Here is an 8,319-nt window from a genome sequence, read left to right on the forward strand (position 1 = left end):
GCTGCTGGCCCTGGCTCAGCGCCTCGAAGGGGAAGCGCTGGTGGCACTTGGTGCAGGCGTAGAGCGCCGCCATCCCGCCGCCGCGCTGACAGGCGCAGCCCGCCCCGCCCCGCCGCTCGCCCCGCCCCGCGCGGGCCTCTCCGCCCCGCCATTGGCCGCGCCGCACATCACTCTCGAGGAGGCCGCCTCTCATTGGTTTCTGCGGCCGTCACTCCAGGCAGCGTGTGGGGGTTGCACCGCCTTCCTCTCCCCCTCCCAGCGGCGTCGCGGGCGGGGTGGGGGGAGCGCTGACGTCACGCGGGGAGCGCTGCGCGCTCCGCGGTGACGCAACCTCTCCCCCCACCCGCCGCCGCCCACAAGGCCTTGCGGGAGGGGAGCCGGAAGTGGCGAGGGGCGGGAAGTCGTGAGGGGAGGGAAAATGGCGGAGGGGGCAGCGGGGCCGTGAGGAGGAGCCGAGGGGCGGGGGGGCAGGAACCGGGGCACGGGCCGCAGCACGGGCCTCCCGAGCGGCGAGCGAGGGCGCTGCGGTTGCTGCGCCTGGAGGAGGCCCAGGGCGGGCCGCGCTGCGCTCCACAGCTACCCGAAGGGGCGGTTGGGTTGGCCTCGTCTGCACCATAACGAGCAATAGGCTCAGGGGAAACGGCCTCAGGTTGTGCTGGGGAGGCTTGGGTTGGGTGTTAAGAGAAAATACACAGAGGCAGTATCCAGGGGAAGCGGTGCGGCACTTCCAGGCCGAGCTCAAGAAACGCGTAGGTGGGGCGCGTAGGGACACGGCTCCTGGAACGCCACGGAGTCGTTACGCTTGGGCTGAACCACCTTGAAGGGTTTTCCAACCATAGGGATTCAGCGAGCCCCAGCAAACCCACGCGGGAGAGCGAGGTGGAGACGAGGCCGTGCCCGAAGCCGAGGGAAGAGCTTGGCCCGGCCCTGTGGGCCTGGCGCTGCCGGCGGCCGCTGCCCACCCACTGGCCCTGAGCGTGGCCGGCGGCGGCACGGGCCGTGGGCAGCGCTGCTCTCATCCACATCGCGTTGCGGAGCATTTGCCCACGTTTCACCTTGCGGATCACATTGGCTCCCTGTCGAGTCCAGCACAGAACAGCCCAAACACGCAATATTTTTTCTTTCCTGGCTCGTTTTCCTTCAATCACAACATTGTCCGTTCCATGAGGCGACTCCAGGTGCCCCACATTTCCCATAGAACAAATAGGGGTTTGGAAGTGTTCTGGGGTCGCAAGCTCCCACTGTGCTCCAGGATGGAGCCCAGCCAGGTAAAACGGACACTTCCCAACCGGGTAAAACGGACACTTCCCAACCGGGTAAAACGGACACTTCCAGCAGCAGCAGCCCCCGCAGCTGCTTTCCACCTTGCCCACCCACCAACGCTCCCCTCTCGTGTCTCCAGGGTCACCACGACTTCTTGGGAAACTAATTTCCCTACCTTTCCTTACTCCAGGTCACGGAGCATTCCCAGTGAAGCCGGAGGGAGCCGCTCGCTGCAGTGCCCGCTGCTTCCTGAGGAGGCCCGGGGGAGCGTCCTGGCTCCGCCGCGTGGGTGTGCATATTAAACCGGAATTCTGCTCCGCTCGGCTACCTTGGGGACTGGTTATCATCACTGGGCAAATACACCGTGTGGAGGAGAAATACTTAATGTCGTGAAATGGGTTGCGTCGGGCTGGCTGCTGCCTTTGGAGGGGGAAACGGCAGGGAAAGCGGGAGGCAGAGCCGGGCTCGGCAGAGGGTGGCGTTAAACAACCCCCTCCTCGCTGCTCGGCGGCCGCGACGCTCCAGGGGGGTTTCTTGGGGAGAAGGGATGGAGGCGGAAGGCTGGAGCCGTCCGGTGTTCCCGGCTCTGCCCGTGCACCTGGAAAACGTGGACGCCACAAGGTGTTTGTGCCGTGAAATAAAACCTCCCCAAAGCCACGGGCTCTGCGGAGCTCTCGAGCGGAGGAAAAGGAACGATTCGCTTCAGAACGTGAACAGCGAACCTGCCAGAGCCGTCAGAGGTGCCAAGGGAAAAGCATTTGGCTAAGGAGAAACGTTTGTAAAGCTGCTACTGAGGGAAGCGAAATAAGAACCGTTAGGAAAGCCGCTGCCTCGGTGATTTTCCAAGGCAGCCTCGCTAGCGGCAGAGCGGCTTCCAGCTCCCTGTCGTGCAGGGCTCGGGATCGTTCTGGTCGTCCTGGATGCAGCCGTTTGAACCCAGAAAGCTCCGGACGCTGCGTTAAGCGGCCAAAGGGAGGATTCCTGCCTGCTGGGTGGCTGGTTTCGTCCTCCTGGAAGTCGAGGGCTCTGCGCTGTGTGCCCGCCGCCCCCGTGGTTCCGACCCGGCTCCGGAGCGGGCGGATCCGCCGCGCCGGCTCCCCGGGCGCTGCTGGAGTGCGAGCTCCGGCCCCGGGGAACCGACGTGCCTGGGGCTTTGGGGAGCCCCGAGGCTGCCAAACCCAGCTCGATTCAGCTGCTGTTCTCTGGCACTGCCTGTGGCTCTCAGTAAATCACTAACAGATAATATTTCCATATTCTGGCTCTGTTCGCGTCCTCTGCTTGCTGAATAATTACCTTGTTTTGCGCGAGCCGTAAGAGGTTCTCGCAGCTCGTTTATCCAGCGCTGACAGGGCGCCAGCCCCGGGGCGGGAGCACAGTTAGTGGCCACCTGGCACCGCCGCGGGCTCCGGCTGCCTCCGCAGGCGAGCGCGGCATGTGGGACAGAGCCCAGGGCAGGGAGCAGCCCAAGCCCGGCCTTTCCCAGGGAATAACCTCCTTGGAGCTGCCTTGGCGAGCGCGGCACGCCCTGGGTTTTGGGATGCGTGGTGAGCTTGAGCCTCCCCCCGCGCTGCTCCTTTCCAGCTGCGGATGCTCCCAAAGCAAGCAAACAACACGGCTCGGAGGAGCCGAGCGCCGCTCGCGGCCGCAGAGCCCGGCGGGCGGCCCTGCGCCGGCGCTCGGCCTCGGAACGGGCTCTGCCGCGCGGAGCCCGGCGGCGTCCCAAGGTTCCCAGGCCTCTTATGACATCCCGCGGGGCTGGGCGCTCCGGAGGCGCCGGGGAGCGGGGCGGGCGGCCCGGCCGGGGCAGGGGAGCCGGGCAGGGGGGAGCGGGGGTCCCCGCGCCAGGGGCAGCGGCCATGGCGGCGCTGAGCCGCCCGGCCATCGGCATCGACCTGGGCACCACCAAGTCCTGCGTGGGGCTCTTCCAGGACGGCCGCGTGGAGATCCTGAGCGACGCGCAGGGCCTGCGCAGCACGCCGAGCTGCGTGGCCTTCACCGAGGCGGGCCGGCTGCTGGGCCACCAAGCCGAGAGCCAGGCGGCCCTCAACGCGCCCAACACGGTGTTCGGCGCCAAGCGGCTGCTGGGCGCCGCGGCGGAGGCGCCGCCGGACGCGCGCCGCTGGCCCTTCCTCGTGCTGGAGGCCGAGGGCGGCCCGCGGCTCCGCGTGTCCTACAAGGGAGCCCAGAAGTCCTTCTTCCCCGAGGAGATCTCGGCCATGATCCTGGGGCACCTCAAGGAGGTGGCCGAGGAGCGCCTGGGCCGAGCCGTCACGCACGCCGTCGTCACCGTGCCCGCTCACTTCAACGACTCGCAGCGCCAGGCCACGAGAGACGCCGGCCTCATTGCCGGCATCAACGTGCTGAGGATCCTCAACGAGACGACGGCGGCGGCGCTGGCCTACAGCCTCCATCACCCCGACGGCCGCGAGCGCAACGTGCTCGTCTTCGATATGGGCGGGGGGTCCCTCAGCGCCTCCGTCTTCTCTATAGACAGGGGCGTTGTTGAGGTGAAAGCCACAGCCGGGGACAGTCACCTGGGAGGCGACGACTTCGACGACTGCTTGGTGAGCTTCTTCATGGAGGAGTTCCTGAAGAAGCACCGGGAGAACATCAGCCACGACCGGCGCGCCGTTTGGCGGCTCCGGGCGGCCTGCGAGGCGGCCAAACGGGCGCTCTCCTCCAGCCAGAAAGCCACCGTCAGCGTGGACTGCCTCTACAAGGGCATCGACTTGCAGGCGGACATCACGCGGGCCCAGTTTGAGCAGCTGTGCGCCAAGCTCTTCCAGAGGGTGCTGAGGCCGGTGGAGAGGGTCCTGCGGGACGCGCGGCTGAGCCCGAGCCAGGTAGGCGACGTGGTGGTGGTGGGCGCCTCCACGCGCATGCCCAGGATCCGGCAGCTGCTGCAGGACTTCTTCGGCGGCCGCCCGCTCAACCAGTGCCTCAACGCGGATGAAGCGGTGGCCAGCGGGGCGGCCGTGCAGGCTGCCATCCTCCTGGAGGACGGCTCGGACGCGGCCAGGAACCTGCTGGCCCTCGACGTGGCCTCTGCGTCCATGGGAGTGGAAGCGAGCACGGGCAAGATGCACGGGCTGGTCAAGCGCAACACCGCCATCCCCACCGTGGCCACGCGCACCTTCACCACGCTGCACGACCACCAGCCCGACCTCCTCATCCGCGCCTACGAGGGCGAGAGAAGCGTCGCCCGAGAAAACCACCTCCTCGGCCGCTTCCTCTTGAGGGGCTTCTCGCCCGCGCCGCGCGGCATGAGCTTGCTGGAGGTGACGTTCTACGTGGACGCCGACGGCATCCTGAGCGTCTTCGCTCTGGACAAGGTCACGGGCAGCGCAAACCCCATCGTGGTGGACGCCAGGAAGGGGAGGCTGAGCAAGGAGCAGATCGCGAGGCTAGCGGAGGAGCACGAGCGGTACCGAGCGGAGGACAGGGCGCGCAAATGGAAGCTGGCCACCAAGAACTACCTGCAGTCCTGCGCGTTCAGCGTGAGGAGGACCTCGGGGGACATCCTGAGCTACTTCACGCTGCAGGCCAAGAAGAAGGTGGTGGAGAGGTGCCAGCAGGCCTTCTCCTGGCTGAGCCCCGCCACGTGGCTGAGGAGGAGGAGGGCGAGAGCTGTGAAGAAGGCCTCCAGGAACCACACGCGAGGATTTAAGTCCCTCGATAACAACACAACAGGGATCAACAAGAAGAGAGCAAAGCTGATCATCACCACCTATAGCTGGAGCTTGCAGCTCACCCAGACCACGACCATCATCGACCCCTAGGGTGCCCTGGCAGGGACCCGGCCAGGCCCACTGGCTGCCCAAGCCCCACGTCACCATCTGAAGCAGCCCGTTGGAAGAGGGGACCCCTGCCAAAGCCACCACCCCCCTCAATAAATCTCCCCTCAACCTTGAGCAGCCTTGAGCGGATCTATTTGTGAGCATCAGGCGCTTTATTTGGGCTGGGCTTCTCAAGAGGGCTTAAGTGTCAGATCCCCGTTAATTTTGCAGCACTCCCCGCTGAAGGCAGCAGCCCTAGTTCACATTTCAGTGCCTGGGTGCTGGTTTTGGGGACTCTCCTGCCCACCTGTCAGGCTGCAGATGCAGGGGACTGTGCTCCTGCTCCAAAGGAAGGCTTCGTTTGTACTGTCAGCCCTCCGAGCTTGAGGCGAGGAGCAGGGATGTGGGGTGGCTGGAGCGGTGCTGGGGTTTGGGACCAGGATGGATCCGGGTGTTTCCAGCTCACCCGGAGCTGGAGGCCCCTTCCCAGCTATGTCTTTTATTCACCCTCTTTTCCAGCAGGATCAATCCCTCTTTTCTGTAAAGACCCCAGCTATTCCTACCTAGTCACACTCAGGCCTGCCACCACCACCACAAATGCAAAGCTTTAGGCTAGGGAGGGTGCAAACACCTGCCCTGGGCGCTCAATAGCAAACGCGCACAGCGAAGAGGAGCCTCAAAGCCACGGCTCCCTGCAAGTGCAAGCGGGTTTTATTGCCTGTGGGAGAGAGCAGGAAGAGTTACGAGCTGCCGCCCGACGCAGGGCTGGTGGGGTCCCCGGGGAGGCAGCGCGCCCGCCCGGCTGATGCCACCCCGCTCCACGTCCTCAAGGACATCCCGCTCGCTCGGGGACACGCGCACAAACACACTCCCTGCTCCGGCTGCTCCCGGCTCGTTACATGGAGAATTTTCCCAGCCAGGCTAATAAACGGGGAGCAGCCCTAGCACGGGGGCACGAGCTGAACGTGGCCTGGGTTGCCCACAGCCCCGGAGAGGCATTTCCAGCTCTCCTCAACCATTCCCAAGCTTCCACGGCACCAGCATGGGGGTGAAGGGCACTAACATTCCCACAGTCCAGCCTCCGACACCCCCGGAGCCGGGGATGCAGCCCCGGAGCGGCTGGGCAGGGCTGCGGCTCCAGCTCCTTTGTCTGCTCCTTGCCTCCCGCATCTGCTTCCCACGCGCTCCGGCGCAGCCTCCGGGGACGGCGGCAAACCCGTCGCTGCCGGCAGCGGCCCCAGCTCGAGTGGGACAGCTCCAGCCCCCAGCGGGATGAGGCTCCTGCGCATCCAGCGCTGCTCCGGGGTGCCCTGGGGCTGCTTCCCGGCGGGAGAGCTTCCCAGCGCCTGCCGTGCCGGCTTCGTGCAGCACCGAGCCCCCTCCGCCCGCCTGCACAGACACCCTGCTCTGCAACCTGCATCTCCGTGACACAGGGACCACATCCATCCATGCATGCATGCTGCTCCGGGCGCCCTTCACGCACGCCCAGGAGGATCGAGCTACCCCAAAAACACCAAGCCCAGGCTCAGCTCATCCGGGAGGCAGCTCCCTGGTAGCCCTTCCTCGGTAGCCCTTCCTCATTACGCACTCATGCTGGGGGCCTGGCCCCAGCTCGCCCCTCTTGTAGCTCCGCTCTGGGGCTGTCCCGCCGCTGTGGGGGCGGGAGGGCCTGGCGAGGCCAACGGCTTCCAGGTGGGAGCAGCCGGAGCAGCTCCATCCCCGCAGGTGGGACGGAGCCGGAGCGGGCGGAGAGGGGGCTGACGTGGCCAAACTCCCCTTTGGGCCCTGCCGCCCCCGGAGCCCCGGGCACCTCGCGCCTTCATCGCGCCGCAGAGCCCGAGCGGAGCTGCGCGGAGCCCTTGCGTTTTGCGCACTGGGCTGTACAGCTCTGGCTGCCGAGGAGGGCCCCGGGGGCAGCAAATCCCACGGAGCGGGGCGGGAAGGCTGCAGCCCCTCGGAGCGGTGCCCTCCGAGGCCGCGGGTCCGTGCGGCTCTGCCTGCAGCGAGCCGGGCGGCAGCGGCGCCCCTCGCACTGCTCGGCCTTCCCGCCCGGACGAGCCACCTGCCTCGAACCCGGAGCACTACCCGAATCCTGCACCTCTGCATTGCGTGGAGAGGGCACTGGTTTGGTCACCCGGCACTCACGCCTGCCCCCCAGCACCAGCCACCCCAGGGGCTGCAGACCCCCCAGCACGAGAGACCGCTCTGGGCGATTGCTCTGGGCGTTTATTGCCAGCAGGGTCCAAGAGGCACCCCAGGGTGCCCCCTGCCCCAGCACCCCGTCCTGGGCTCGAGCAGGGGGCTGCGCCGCTCAGGCCAGGATGGGGAAGGAGGCGGCCGTGGCCACGCCGCAGTTGTTGTCCTTCATGGCCATGAGGATGTAGCCGTCGTTGCCCCAGTACGTGGACCAGGAGTTCTTGACGAGCCAGTAGCCCTTGCCGTGCAGCTCGCCGTAGCCCACGGCCAGCACGGCATGGTCCAGCTGCGCCGTCTCGTTGCCTGCCGAGGGAGAGCGGGAGGAGAGTGGAGCGGGTCTCGTCCTCGGCCTTGGAGCCAGAGCCCATGCCCAGCTGCGTCAGTGGCAGCAGCGATGGGGCATCCGTGTCCCCATGCACGGGATCCCCCCAGGACATCCCGCAGCCTGGGAAGCGGGTGCCACGAGGGACGTGGATCCTCCGGCCGACCCGGAGGACTCGGGGTCCCTGCCATAGCGGGCGCCCACGTGCATTCCAGCCCAGTGGCTGCACTCACCGCACCGGGGCTCCTCGTACACACCGCTGGCGTAGAAGGCGAAGGACTTGTGCGAGGCGTCGATGTTGACGGCGACGGGGCCGTGCTTGAGCAGCGCGGCCTTGAGCGCGGCCGTGTCGCCCGGCTCCACGTTCACGTAGGAGGCCACCGGGGCCACCAGCTCCGACTGGTTGTAGTGGCAGTAGCCGTTCTGCAGGGAAGGGGGCTGGGATGGACCCAGGCGCCTGGCACAGCCCGTGCCGGGGAGGAGGAGGAGGCAGCGCGCGGCTCCGCTCGGGCATCCCTAAGCTGGGCAGGAGCCGCATCCACCCGCAGCTGGTGACAGCAGCTTTACCAGCCCTCTGCTCGTGGGACCGCAGGGCAGCGCAGCGGCAGGACCGGCTCCGAGCCGCAGCGCCAGCGGAGACTTCGGCCTCACCTGCCCCAGGTAGGGCCCGTAGGACTCGGTGCTGGCGATGCCGCCGTGCTTCTTGATCCACTCGTAGGCGCGCCACTCCTCGCCGCCGTCGCACGCGAAGTTGCCGAAGCC

General features: G+C 67.0%; 3 protein-coding genes across 4 annotated transcripts in view; 1 reads left to right on the forward strand and 2 right to left on the reverse strand.

Annotated features, from left to right (window-relative positions):
• FAM76A (family with sequence similarity 76 member A) overlaps positions 1-73 on the reverse strand; it is a 12,951-nt gene extending 12,878 nt beyond the window's left edge. For both annotated transcript variants that reach the window (XM_026043550.1, XM_026043549.1), the window contains exon 1: positions 1-73. This exon is cut by the window's left edge and continues 6 nt beyond it. In XM_026043550.1, the coding sequence (XP_025899335.1) occupies positions 1-73 (73 nt within the window).
• A 3,046-nt stretch (positions 74-3,119) lies between these two features.
• Positions 3,120-4,930, forward strand: LOC112950838 (heat shock 70 kDa protein 1-like). Its single transcript, XM_026043471.1, is given in 2 exon segments — positions 3,120-4,854; positions 4,857-4,930. Coding segments are annotated over 2 exon segments (1,809 nt in total).
• Positions 4,931-7,350: 2,420 nt separating this feature from the next.
• The window catches only part of LOC112950839 (cysteine proteinase 5-like), a gene marked incomplete at its 5' end in the record, with an annotated part of 3,693 nt that continues 2,724 nt past the window's right edge, over positions 7,351-8,319 (reverse strand). The window contains 3 exons of the mRNA XM_026043472.1: positions 7,351-7,538; positions 7,791-7,980; positions 8,209-8,317. Of these exons, the coding sequence (XP_025899257.1) occupies positions 7,351-7,538; positions 7,791-7,980; positions 8,209-8,317 (487 nt within the window). The remainder of the gene's footprint in view (positions 7,539-7,790; positions 7,981-8,208; positions 8,318-8,319) is intronic.

Source organism: Nothoprocta perdicaria, unplaced genomic scaffold, assembly GCF_003342845.1.
Source record: "Nothoprocta perdicaria isolate Ctin4 unplaced genomic scaffold, notPer1 scaffold_33, whole genome shotgun sequence".
Taxonomy (NCBI): Eukaryota; Metazoa; Chordata; class Aves; order Tinamiformes; family Tinamidae; genus Nothoprocta; species Nothoprocta perdicaria.